We start from the raw sequence: 13,723 nt of genomic DNA on the forward strand, positions 1-13,723 counted from the left end.
AGCCAGCGAGTTGGCAGGTGTAACAGCTTGCATTGTTCTTACCAACAATAAGGGGAGCTCCGAAAGGAGAAAACTTGATCGCGCTGTTTATTTTAAAATTCGACAATATCTACTTTTATCGCGTCGGACATAATACACCGGCACTTCAACAAACCCCGAGCGGCAGGTAATATTTCCGTTCACCAGGTACTGCGCGGCGCTAGCCAGATGTTTGTATGATATTCTCTGCGACACGCGCCTCCCTAACATAATCAATACCTCGTCAAAACCAGCATCTATCTGAGGCTGAGTCACATCTCAGCTCTGTGTTCACATTTACGGAATACTGACACATATGCTGGTCAATAGGAAATATAGAATATAAGAGAGCTGGAAGTTGTATATTGTAACAGCACCAGCAAGGTACATCCATATATGTCATCGTTAAATGGAAGATGGAATATTAAGCGATGCGTGGAAGGAAAGCGTACAAACCATCGAAAGCAGAGAAGGCCCAATCATTTCCAGTGAACGACAAGCCAGGGATAAGTAAGGTAATAAAAACAATTAAACGTAAGCCTTTTTACATGGTTCTGAATATATTGAACCTCGTCGTAAATAATTAATTCGTATTAAAAAAGGACCAAGTGAGATCATATGTTCCATGTTGTAACTTTGTTTGTATAACAAGTTCGTAGACTGTTTTAGGGGACTTGTACTTTACTCAAGGCTTGCCTTCACTTCACAGACGTCGCTTGACATTTATACTTTCCAAGTAATGTATGAAAATGGCATATAATTTACATGTCAAAAGTCTACACATATTGTTATGGCTATATGTCAGCTGCTCGTTTCCTTATTCCCATTGCTGTTGCTCTTCTTATTATTCATAACAACGACTGGTTTGAGAGCCTCGCCAAAGGCGCGGTGTGCTACGTGATTACTGTTATTGCCTCAATTAGTATTAAAACTGACATCTCCTGGGAGCTATATCTGTATAGTGCTGCCAATGTTAACCTCGGCACAAGATATGAACAAGTAAAATAATTTTGCCGTGTCGTGATAGCGTCCTGAATATCAAATAAATCGTATTCATTGTTTCAGTTTCTGTCATTATTTTAATAATTGAAAAGGCTGCTATGGCGAACCTGTCAATAATGAATAGAACCGATGAATTTACAGTTCAGGTACTCAATCAGAGCAAAATCTAAAAAATCAGGCATGTCATTAATGAAGTTACATTGCTAAGGGAAATAACGCTTATGCCACAGCTGATTCCAGTGTAATGTTTCAGAAAATGTAGATTTCTGGACTCGTGGCATATTTGTTTTTATATTTGGGATTTTAATGAATAGATCCGTTCCTGAATGCTGCAATCTGCAGATGAAAAAGCCACGAGAATTATTGTCGCTACAAATCGCTTGGGAAAACTAACATAGCCAGGTTTTCATTAGTTTCCCGTTGTAATTAAACCTTCGCTGCCTTATTGAAGATAACTCCACTGAATGCTCATAAATCAACGCCGCCTGCATGTGTAGAATACGCCTTCTCAGGTGGATGCCGTTTGATAATTATAACGGTTATTTATTTCATATAAAGCGTATCAGGGAGGTCGACGGGGTATTTTCTAGGAAGTGCTATTTTCAGCAAGGGTTAATCTCTGTAGCCTTTGATGTTGCCGCACTAAGGGGCAGTTGGTGACCACCACATGACAGCAGGCATGGCCAGCCTGCTCTCTGTCAGCTTAGTATGAGCAAAAAGACTGAACGTTTCTACTTTTACATATCAAATTAGATCACTAGTATATGAATTGGTAAACTTAGTAAGAAAATCAGTCCAATCATTTAATTAACAAAGATCAACAATAGTTTCCTTTGCTCATTTTGGCTTTGACATCGGCTACCATATACCGCACACCCGGCCCACTCTGTTCCAGAAGACTGATGTCTTGTTTGCAGACCTTACATCTCCTTAATGATATGAATTAAGAACCCAATACCAAAGTTAGGGTCAAAAATTCACATTTTCGTGGTCGTTACATATATCTTCATTTTACATATTATTATATATCATTCAAATATTTAAACTGGGCAGTCTAGTTGCTTTGACTCGGCTTAAGCCTAAACGTCCAAGTCCCTTATCTAATTAGTTCTCCTTACGTCCAACTCGTGTTAAACTAAAATCTCATCAAATAAACAGAGTCGGTATTATATCACGTGATAAGGTGTAGATGATATTCCTGTTATGTAGGGTCAGCTTAGCATGCCTTCGATACCTTGAATTAAGTCACACATGGGACCACACATGTTAGCTAAGCTGTCAGATCATGTTGGTTTTCCTTATCAACCTACATATGAAAACGGGGCGCGTTCCACATCAGTATACCTGTTCTCTCCTCTGCAAACAATATGCTATCTCAAAACATTAAACTCAGAAGAATGTTGTCGCTGGTTTTCTTTGTCAACTCAGTTTGGTATTGTCAGGTTGTTTTTCAACGCTATGAAGCGTACACAATCTAGATGGTGAGTACAGCTCCTCTCCTTTTGAACTAGCTATTTCCTTGAGTCACAATACTATCGGTCGTTTTGTCATTCATTTCTCCATTTCTCTTTCCAGACAGCGTCTTTCAATGGAGGTGGGGCGTTGGCACGCGATGGTTTCGTCAGGGTCAACCCAGCGTTCGTTGAGGATGAAGAGGATGAAGCAAAACGACCGGACCAGTCTGACATCACGGTACAGATGTCACTCCAAGATGATTTCTCAGAAACAGAACAAGATGAGGAGATTAAGACTCAAACGGTACTTGCCAATGGCGATGCCAACGCGGTAGGTCTTGGCGTAAAGCCAGCAGATGGACCTATAGTTATTGCAAGTAATGACCATAATTTTACGTCGGAAAAGGGACCGAATAAAAAAGAGAAGACAGAAGAGACTGATCACACATTCAGTGATAGCAATTGGTCCCTAGAGAACGTCATTGTAAATAAATCCCCGTCGCATGGAATATACCGCAAGAGGGATTCCAGCGTATCCGAGTATCTTCGCTCCTCCTCCTATTTGTCTGGAGAATCTCAGAATTCTCTGGACAGGAAATCAGTCTCCTTCACTCGCGGTACACTGGACAATGAACATGGCGTCAACAACCAATCACAGTTGAACATGCAAGTTAAGATGCAAATTGATTTAAAAGATATTTATGGAAAGAGAATTTCTTGTAGCGAAGGAGTTAAGGTAAATCCTATTTTTGTGGATGATGACGAACTTGAGAAGTTGGAAGGGTATATGGTCAACCATTCTAACGGTATCAATGGAAAAAGAGGAAGTTGGAGTCCCGAGGTTCAACGTGATGCAGACGAATCAGTCAGCAATGGCGCAGTTCAGGTAAATTGTCGCGCCATATCTGATTTAAATTCACTTTTGAATCTTTAGTCGGTATAAACATAGAATGACTGAAATGATCATTTTTTTTTCAAATCCATTTTATTACTTTTGCTTTGATTTCACGTTGACATTTACTTATTCAGATAATTCTATTTGATGCAGATTATGAAAAGAAAATCACTGTTTGTTCAGTCAAGATTTAATGTCCACTCTCAACTGTTAGTTTCAGCTACGCCTTACCTTTCAGCATACTAAAATAATAATAAAAATAGTATAAAACCCCAGGTACTATAAGTGTGTTTAACTGAGCAGGCGCAAATCTCCGAACTTCAAATACGTGCACCATGGTAAAACACGTAAAGGGTACTCTATATGGGGTTGCCTGCCAAAATTATAAATATAAATTATATTTTTCCTTGGGTGAAAAATGCAATTTCTCCTACTCACAAGTCATTGCTCGACCCGTCCTTGCTCTTAGATTCGAAGTTTTATTCCATTTTAATCTAATAACTTAGTTCTAAGTAACTGGCCAGTCATTTAGAGCGTTTAGAACGCCATGTCCTCCTGTACATTTCAGGAGGAACTATCCACGCCAGGTACTTTTTTATTGGAGGGGTTTTATAGTTTTATAGTCTGAATTGGGAATTATAAGTAGACGACATACATATGTAGAGAATTTTCAAACGCGCACAGAGTACCTTAAGCTATGAAGGGCCCACCCCAACCCATGGAGGTCCAGATTTCAGGGATATTAAAGAGAAATACCTTTACTCATGGTACCGGGAACTACATGCCAGCGACATGTTCTTTTCACGAAAGCGTTCAAATGATCACGATGTACCGTTTAGCAGGGCCACAGATTGATTTTTCATTTGATGTTCACAGATATTTCCCTGGCTATTTCTGTGAAATTTTCTGTCCAGAGAGAGTCATTGCACGTAATTGACGTCATCACGTAGCTGACATCTGGTAGAAAGTATTATTATAGGGGTAATTTTGTAAACGTTGTAAACTGCCTTCTTCTACGATTCGGCGTAATTACCTGTTACCAGGCTTATTCTAGGGAGAAACCATATTGTTTGGTTCTGATATGAATTTTTTTCAAGAAAATTGTGACTCAGTAAATTGTACTTGTTCTAGTTGTTACACAACTGAACAGTATCTTTCTACTTTATCTTTTCCACTTAAATGCCCACGGTACTAGTTTTCAAAGCCATTTATTTATATATTTCTTGTGAGGTTTCAGAGTTAGCTATTTTGTTTTTGGGAGAGAGTCTTTATATAACTATGAATAACACGTCTAATTAAATAATTAAATTATGTTACAAACAAAATTATACAATGCGATATCGGATACGGGCACTTTTAATGGCTGGAGATTAATAAAAAATATGCAAAAAGTAATTTGGGGCTAGGACCCACCAAACAAGTTTGGTTGTTTGGTGAGTCCTAGATTATAATAAGTGTCTTGAATTAGTGACATTAAGCTTTGAAGTAAAAAAAATCGAAAACCCAGCTGAAAACCGCCCCTCGGCATATTCCATACCAACAAACATCTTGCATCCAAACATCTCTATGTAAAAGTAGTATAAAATTGGACAATAGATACCCTTTTCTTTGCTGCTATTTGTGCTAATTATATTAGTGTCCAGACTGGGAACGGGTACCTTGAGCATCTCTAATTGCTGGGGTTTGGTGCACGCCCTTTAGCCCCGCCTTACATATCATATCACATGATATCAGCAACTTGATGATACAGTCATGTGTAACACACAGTTATCTTAGAACTTCGCCCTGCATACCGCTTTCTTCTGTGTTAACAATCCATCACTGATCCTATCACCACAGGCATGACCAGAATTTTGTTAGGGAAGGGGTGCAGGGGATACGGGGAGGGGGGGGGGGGAAATGGATTTTAAAAAGTTGCCGAACGAAGTGAGATATATAAAACAGTAGACTTTAACTATAATGTGTAAGGCACAGTGATGGCATTTTTTCCGTTTTGTGTCCCTTCGCGAGCAGGTACTTCTTAAGCTCCGGGAGGGGCACTGGCCGCCCCCCCCCCCTTCCTTCTGGATCTGCACCTGCATAACTAACATTTTATGTCTACTTAGGGTTAGTAAAAGTTAAACAAGTAACAAGCTACATTCTTGTTTCCTCGAAGTATTTATAGCTGTTTGTATGTGTGTGTGCGTGTGTGCGCGTAACGTTTTCAGCGCGTTTTTGTAACTATGTAAATGGTGCTTTGAATTTTCAGATGACACTTGACGACCTGAACAACCCGATATTCGACGGCTACGACGCACTTATCAAGAAAGAAATGGCCAAAGAAAGGAAGAAGAAAATCTGCAGAATAACAACGTTGATAGTAGCATTCATCGTACTTGTGGCTGTCGGGGTCGGTCTTGGAGTTTACTTTGGTTCCCCGTACAGATAAAGCTTTCAGGCCCACTAAAGTCTGGTTCTTAGAGACCATTCAGAATTCGAAAAGCCGATTGCTTGTCCACGGCCTAAATATGGAAAGGAAGGGAGACCGCATAATTCCCAATTCAGACATGAAGGAAGACCGCTTAATCCTGTAATGGTCTCTCCGCCTCTGTCACGCCTCCCAACGCGTCGTCCCTGCAGGGGCATAGTAATTAAATCTCTTCGGGGACGACTCGAGGTGAGAAGCGAAGAGACCATTACATGTAAGTCCGCCATATTTAGGCCGTGGACCAGTTAGCACTCGGCTCCTCTCATTCTGATTGGCCCCTTACGCACCGTTTATCAATGTATTGGCTGACTGCGAGGAGCGAGTCCCAAGAAGCGAACTCACTGTTAATATTGTTCATTTTAATATTTTTCTGTTCTACGAACGATACATCAACTTACCCAGCTTACTGTACATAGCTTGCATATCGATGTAGTCGGCATGTATTGTTTATAACTTCAATATGTTATGAACTTAGAAGAGCTAGTTGAACAAATACAATTAAAATACATGCTCCACCCATCACCAATTTATAAAGAAATATATTTTTGATACCAATGCAGGGTAGACAGCTTGTCAAAGTGACATTTGCAATAAAGGTGAATTGGTAATAAAGATAAGGGTTTTTAACTTACATTTATACACGTACCGTTTACTTTGAAAATATTGAAACCCACTTTAAGGGCGTAGCTACTCTTTATATATATATATCAGCACCAGTACGTTTTGAAGAATATGATTGCATTCTAAAAATCAAAGGATTCATTATCTAAACTCCATAATATAAACATCAAAACGCCGCTTTTGCGTAATCGTGATTATTTCAAAATAGCTTCCTCGAAAAAGCATATCTATATTTGTTGCACTTGCCCCGGAATGAGAGGCTTAATTGCGAGTAGTTGTAGTATGTGGTAATTAATGCCATGTTTTGTCATTTGAGGTCAAATTGTTCAATGTGTCACGAACATTGACGTCTAAAAATAGAAATGAGCATATAAAATTTTGTTTTTGGGAAAAAAGGAAATGACACGCCTTTAACTATCCTACTGGTATAATAAAACAATGCTACACTACACGCGACTACGTTACTTCTAGGAAACAAATCATTTAACGAAGTCAAACCTGACATCGGGTCAGTTGCAATTCGTTCAAAATGAAAAACACAAAGACGAGGACAGATATCCCAAGTTGGCCTACACTGATGATAAATGTACCCGTGTGATAAAGGTGCCATGAATGCCATCGCCTCTGACAACGAAAATGTCAGAGAGAGAGAGAGAGAGAGAGAGAGAGAGGACTCTTCTACACTTCAGTCCATCAGCAGTATCTTACACTGATTGATTACACGGCAGCAGCAGCTGTCTTACAGTATACACAGAACAAATATAGATGATCATAAACGACAGATTTGAAACATCAGCATCATGTTAATTTGGTCAACTACATCTGCGGCAGTCTCGCTGGGAAAATAACCAGCTGCTCTTCATGCTGCAAAGGACAATGTAATCGAACTCAAAATCCAACCAAAACCCATAAAAATTCTCTACAATCGGGCATATTATGAAATATGTTCATTTTCTTTGCAATTCTCCCACACCCTTCTATACTAATAAGAACATGTATTTCATCAATGTTTGTTACAATACACCACCTCCATTATTATAGTATACAATTTATAATTCTTACTGCTTGAAAAAAATATCAATGAACTAGTCAGAAAATAGCATGATGCACAAATCACCTTTATATATATATATATATATATATATATATATATATATATATATATATATATATATATATGGAAACCAGCAGCATTGAAACACATACAAAATTTAGGTTATTGGTATTATTACACAACATAGTTGGCATCACAGATGCTGGCCATTTATTATAATTACACAATTTGATACCATTTCGTACCAGCTGAGGGCATCAAGTCCAGAATAATCAAACATACTACCAGCATATAAGATAATACAATGAGCATAGCAATTATTCAGAATGATTGTGTTTTGTGGCCAACAGTTTCACTTCAAAAAGTATTCTATTGACAAAAACTATAAAACATTTAATTATGGATAAAATGTGCTAAAGCTTGGAATTTCTAAAATTAAGTTTAATATATCTAATGTATTTATAATGTATTCATCTTTATTATCATAATTTACTTACAGTTATGGTTAATAACAACTTAGTGCATGGAAATCAATTGAATATCATTTAAAAAACATCTAAAACTGATATATTCTGTTTGGTAGTATTATATGCATATCAAATATTTAAAAGCTTGATAAATTACCCTGCTCCCTGAAAATAAAAAGCTTAGTGAATTGTAATGCCTTTCATGCTGTACTGTCTTCATAAAGCACTGTATCTATCCTAAAATCCAGTTCATTTGTTGGCACACTTTCAAGCACCTGCTCCTTGTAGGCAAGAGCTATAGTGTATGGTTTCTTGTTTGTGTCTTTTTCACAGCGAGACAGGTAGGTATCATAGTAGCCCTTGCCTCTCCCGAGGCGATCTCCATCTTTTGTGAAGCTAAGGCCTGGGACCAAGATCAAATCTAATCCACCTGGATGTAAAAAATTGGCATTTTATAACTGTTTTTTTATAATGCAAATTCAAAGGCAATTACATGATTCATTATTTAAATAATGAATCAATCAAAAAGTACTTCTTAATGAGATATAGAATTTATGTAGACTTGAAACATTTTAATCATTCACATCTCATACTTTTACCTCTGATTAAATCACGATAAAATAAAATAATAAATAAATACAAGGTGGCAGTTTACAATTATTCAAATCATTGTTTATAAAAATTACATGTAAAAATGAGCTAACCAGTTGTGATGGCATCCTCCCTTTGCTCGTCATCTGCAGGCTGTTTAATCTTCCACGATGTCACTGGCAGATCTTCATAGTCCTGGAGAGACAGCAGTCTTACCATGTCCATGGTGGTGCCAATGTAGCGTGGGATGTAACACTTTTTATTGTTTTCTAAAAGATTCTTCACGATTGGCAAAGTGTGTATTTCATCATGCATGTTAAGAAACACGGAGACACGTTGGCTGGACTGGTACTGAGGCATTTGGAAAAGCTGGAAAATTAGAACCATTTATACTTTGAGTGAGATAAAATATGCTTACTTGCCAATAAATGAGTAAAGGATGACCCCCTAAAAAATAGAAGCCATAAAAATTTTATTAAATCCTACAAATTAAGATTTATCAATTCCAAGAAATTCGCTTGACTTCAACTTTTATTTGATGGACCTTTGTAAGATTCAATAAATTTATTTATTTATTTATTTATTCAATCATTTTTTATTGGGTGTGTCATGCAACGAGGCTACTTGGAGCATCCTTGTCTATTGTTTGATTGCTAGGCTATCCAGTTTATACTGGCAATGGCTGGTGCAGCCAACTAGACAACAGTTACTGTGCTCAGGCTGAAGTTCCAAATACCAAATTAAGAAGCGGTTGTTAACACCAAAGACCTCTTACTTAATACCTTTCTCGTCACTATTTCAGATTGCCTCTTTTTCTCCTCGTCTGACAGGCATGCGATTTTCTTTTTAATTTCTTTACGCAGTGCATTTTTCGCAGCTCTGATACTCGTGGAAGCCATTGGAAATTAGGTCAAGTGGAAACTGGGTCAATGCAAGTGTTTTTACTTTGAGGCTTCTTTATTTTAACACTGAATGTGTGCAAACATTTCCATTTCCTTGTGAACATTTAAATATGACGTGTTAAAATATTCTTTTTTTCGATATAATGATTAACGTAAAACCATAACGTTAACCTTGATACCTTCTTCTCTTGATGAAATTCTACGCGGAGGTTATTTGTTTCACTTTTTACTTCTCAGTTCACCCTGATTTGGCGGAATAGAATGGAGGACTTTGAAGAAGGGGAATTGCTGGAGTCAGATGAAGAGCAGGTTAAGACAAAAAATATTGATGATGTAGTCCACTGGTGGAAACAAAGAGAACATTTTATCATAGTAAAATTAAGATATCAAAGCGCTATCATATGTATTTTAACAACGCACAATTTGCTTTTGCTTTTTAAATTTCAAAATGTATATACATAAAAATACAAGTACACAGTACAGTATAGAGTATAGCACCATTGCGCTATGCTAACAAAGGGGCTACAAGTCTTTCCCGAATAACCTCTGATAAATTCACGAGAAACCTGTCATGGGGCCTCCATGCTTATGTACACCTACTGCAGTATCTTCTTTACAAAAATATACACTGCTACTAGTATATTGTATAAGTTAGTATTTACTAACTGCACATTTGAAGGTACAATGTTACTGGGGTACAGCATATCTACCATTTCAATAAAATTCTTTTGTTACAGAATGATGAGTCTAATATTTATAAATGTTCTAGCATTATATTAAATTCATTTACAATATACTAGTAGCATCACACTTTGTGTCTATATGTGTTTATAAATGTACCCAGTACCACTGCATGATTAATTTGCTGTCATTAATTTTCACTGCCATTTTTTCTAGAATGATGACCTCCACCGTACTGATGTGACCAAGCCTTCAGACAGCATTGAGAACAGAGGGGCCTGGGGCAGCAGACACCCTGTCCCTAACTACAGGTCCACTGGGAAGCTCACTCTGTCCAGCTCAGAGGACAGCAGTGATAGCGAACGAGAGGAAGATGATGACGAATTGTTGTTTAAAAGAAAAAAGAGCAGACAGTCTGACAAAAATGGCCACGGAATGGACTTTCAACCAAGTGCTACATTTCAGAACCCACTTTTGAACAAAAGTCAGCCAAGTTGGGTAGGAATGATGTCCAAGCAGAAACACAGAAATAACATTTGGGGGAGTGTGCTACAGGAACAAACTCTCAGCCAAGGTTTGGGAGGGTTTGGTGTTGATCAAAGTAAAACAGACTTGAAAAGTGACAGGAGCGTGGAAACTTATGACTACACAAAAGCTGCAGAAGACCACAGACCTATCATTGAAGCTGGGGATGATGGGACAGTAGTGTCCAATGATCCGTTTGATCAGGTACTCCAGACAGATCACTCTGCTTTGGAAAAAAACATGCAGTCAAGGACAGGCATTGACAGGAAAAGAAAGAGACCTATCAGAGATAGACTAGGATCTTTTTCTCATGATAAACACAAATCAAGGGATCACATCAAGGTGACGGAAGATGATCCAGAGGAAAAAGTTGTCAGTGCTATTACGGTGGCTTTAAATGAACCAAAGAAGGAGTTGATGGGTATGAACTTTTCAGTTGCGATCCACATTTTTTTTGTTTACTACATATAGATGAATATATATATAATATGCTAAGGAGCTGGTTTCAAAATTAATAAGATACATAAATGTATCTCTCATTTTGTATCATGGAGAATAGACCACTACTTTTAAAAGTGATATTTCTGCCTTATTATCCATCATATTGAACAGTAATGTGAGTGAAGATGATTGTACGAGTAGTGCATTAGTGAACTCCTTTAAAAATGTACAAATTATTGTCACTTTTCAGTAAAAGAAACAGTTTTAGCTTTTTCTTACACTATAAATGCTATATCAAGCACAGAAGTGTATATGTGTGTCAGATAATCTTGAGAGACCAAGATGTCATTTGAGATTAAGGCTCGTGACTCAATCTTTGACTCCAAGTACATATGAAGTAGCTGTGTGTGTATATTTCAGAGCGCGTGGTAAAAGTGGTGGGTGTGAAGAAGGCCATTCAGTTACTGTATGAGACTGAAGATGTGGAGGATGCTGGGGGATTATGGATCAATGTAAGTATTTTGTTCTTGATGTTTTTGACCTGAATAGATAGTAAATGTATGATTATGATAGATGGTAAATATATGATTATATTGTCCTGTACTTTATTTACTATTACAATGCAACTTGCAAGTACATTTTTGAATAGACAAAAATGGTGAATGATACCAAAGATACTGAACACATTCAGCAGTTAGGTGTGTGCCAGTGTAACATAAAAATCTGACTCCCGGAGTCAAAATTTCAGTATGAAAATCTGACTGGGGAGTCACCTTTTAGGGGAGTCTGATTTTCATGGTACACTGATACCTCTCAAAAGAAAAACAAGAATGCGAATGATTCAGTTTAAATTTGTACTTCATGGAAAGAAATGAATATATATTGCATGAGGCTGAGCTGTAAATATCAGTTACATATAACATACAAGAGAAGAACTATATCTAATGAAGATGGTGTGGTGTATGTCGTTTCCAGGACGGTTCCAGAAGAAGAACACCAGGGGGCGTCTATCTACAGCTGCTGAAGGCGGACCCAAGTGTCACCAAGGACCATTTGAAAGACATCTTTATCGAATCATTTATGTATGACAAAGAAAAACAAAAAGAGGCAAAGTAAGTCCCTTTGAAGCTGCCAGGTTTTGCAAATAATTTACGAATTGTGAAATGGCATTAACTGGTGAACTTTATGTAAAAATTTGCCAGCTTCTTGCAGTGGAAGAACTGGATAGACTAGTTATGACATTTTCCTTTATGTGCAAGCATTTATGTTTCATATGTACTGTGTTAATAATATGATTGTTTGTAGGAGACGTAAAAGAAGAAGGAAGGCAGAGGAAGCCCGGAGAAGAATGGAAATTGGTTTGAGAACCATGGATGCTAAAGGACACGAAACCAATTTGGAGGAAAAGACTAGTGACAGAAAAGACTACAGTGGGAGTGACAATCCACGTTTTATGCACTGTGATCCAGACAATGAAATGGATGAAGACAGGGATGAAAGTGACGATGAAATAAAAGACTTTGAATCATTACTCAGAAAACACAAAGAAGTGCAAGAGAAAAAGAAAACTGAGGTTAGCAACATGGAAAGTCAGATCACGGAAGTGTCTGGTATAAATATGGAGAATGAAGATGTGGCCGAGCCGGAAATTAGCATTGACATTGAGGAGGGGGAATCCATTGACTGATGATACTCATTGTGCTTTCATTTAAGGCTGTTGATCAACTTTGTGTTTCATTTGTAATCAGCGAAAAAGAGCATTTGTGGAATTATGTCAGGCATTGACATTGAAGAAGCTTTGTCTGTGGCAATAAAATTATAAGTTTGGTTAGATATGTTTGCTTGACATTGAGAATATGTGACAGGTTGGGCAGAATTTAATACAGTGTGTGTGGTATTTGTACCATGGACTGGTGCAATCTTTTGATTTCAAATATATTTTTGCTTAAGTTTATGAAACGTAAATTTTGCTAACTCTCAAGTCCCTCCTCCCTACAAAAAATAGATGGAAATGGTAGATAAATTGGGATCTTTCACTCTAGCTAATCTAATATTTCATTTAAGGTTATTAATGGGCCTTGAAATAACTCTGAAATAACTCTGTATTAAGCGGGCCCCGAACCCCACGTCAGAAGAGGAGGGAAAGGTTGGCTTCGCATCCGCGCCCCCCCCCCCCCCCTCAAATAATCCTGGATCCGCCCCTGGTATGTATCGAGAGATATCAAAGTCCGTATGAAAATGCAACAATGTGCAACGTAGAAACATTCGTGTCTTACAGAGTTTAATTCGTGTCTTACTGAGTTTAATTTCTTCAGAGATTAATTAACGTGCAAAAATCCAACTTAAAACAAATAATTAAGTATAAACGTGAATTGAAAAAAATCACTTAAGTTCCACAAATCTTACATACTCATTTTGATGATAAAGTTTGCAAAACAATTAATTATATATAGTTTTGCTAAATTCAGCTGACTTTTCGCCTCAGTGCACCCTGAGCTTCTTGACACGATGGAGATAGGCTACAGTGAAAAGGTTAGTGTCAAGTTAGCTCTGAAGCTCAGGGTGCCTCCGTGCAGCGATGACCGAGAGATACCCGCAGGTAGCT

At 37.7% G+C, this 13,723-nt stretch overlaps 3 protein-coding genes across 4 annotated transcripts; 2 read left to right on the forward strand and 1 right to left on the reverse strand.

The window, feature by feature from the left end:
- The first annotated feature begins 285 nt into the window (after nt 1-285).
- On the forward strand, nt 286-6,447 carry LOC106173860 (uncharacterized). 2 transcript variants are annotated; one of them, XM_013555149.2, is made up of 3 exons: nt 286-533; nt 2,596-3,360; nt 5,618-6,447. In XM_013555149.2, the coding sequence occupies exons 1-3, from the start codon at nt 450-452 to the stop codon at nt 5,795-5,797; spliced, it is 1,029 nt and encodes a 342-aa protein (XP_013410603.2). In that variant the 5' UTR covers nt 286-449; the 3' UTR covers nt 5,798-6,447. The 2 variants fall into 2 exon arrangements, with proteins under 2 accessions (XP_013410603.2, XP_013410604.2); XM_013555150.2 differs by lacking the exon at nt 286-533 and adding an exon at nt 2,354-2,501.
- A 942-nt stretch (nt 6,448-7,389) lies between these two features.
- Nucleotides 7,390-9,510, reverse strand: LOC106173916 (5-formyltetrahydrofolate cyclo-ligase). The gene is made up of 3 exons (XM_013555253.2): nt 9,352-9,510; nt 8,683-8,938; nt 7,390-8,408 (listed from the first exon to the last, which is right to left on the reverse strand). The coding sequence occupies exons 1-3, from the start codon at nt 9,466-9,468 to the stop codon at nt 8,179-8,181; spliced, it is 603 nt and encodes a 200-aa protein (XP_013410707.2). The 5' UTR covers nt 9,469-9,510; the 3' UTR covers nt 7,390-8,178.
- A 127-nt stretch (nt 9,511-9,637) lies between these two features.
- LOC106173842 (uncharacterized) lies at nt 9,638-12,949 on the forward strand. The gene is made up of 5 exons (XM_013555132.2): nt 9,638-9,780; nt 10,369-11,098; nt 11,539-11,630; nt 12,094-12,230; nt 12,424-12,949. The coding sequence occupies exons 1-5, from the start codon at nt 9,733-9,735 to the stop codon at nt 12,803-12,805; spliced, it is 1,389 nt and encodes a 462-aa protein (XP_013410586.1). The 5' UTR covers nt 9,638-9,732; the 3' UTR covers nt 12,806-12,949.
- Nucleotides 12,950-13,723: the final 774 nt, after the last annotated feature.

This window comes from Lingula anatina, chromosome 1 (genome assembly GCF_051362555.1).
Source record: "Lingula anatina isolate TDL-2025a chromosome 1, LinAna3.0, whole genome shotgun sequence".
NCBI lineage: Eukaryota > Metazoa > Brachiopoda > Lingulata > Lingulida > Lingulidae > Lingula > Lingula anatina.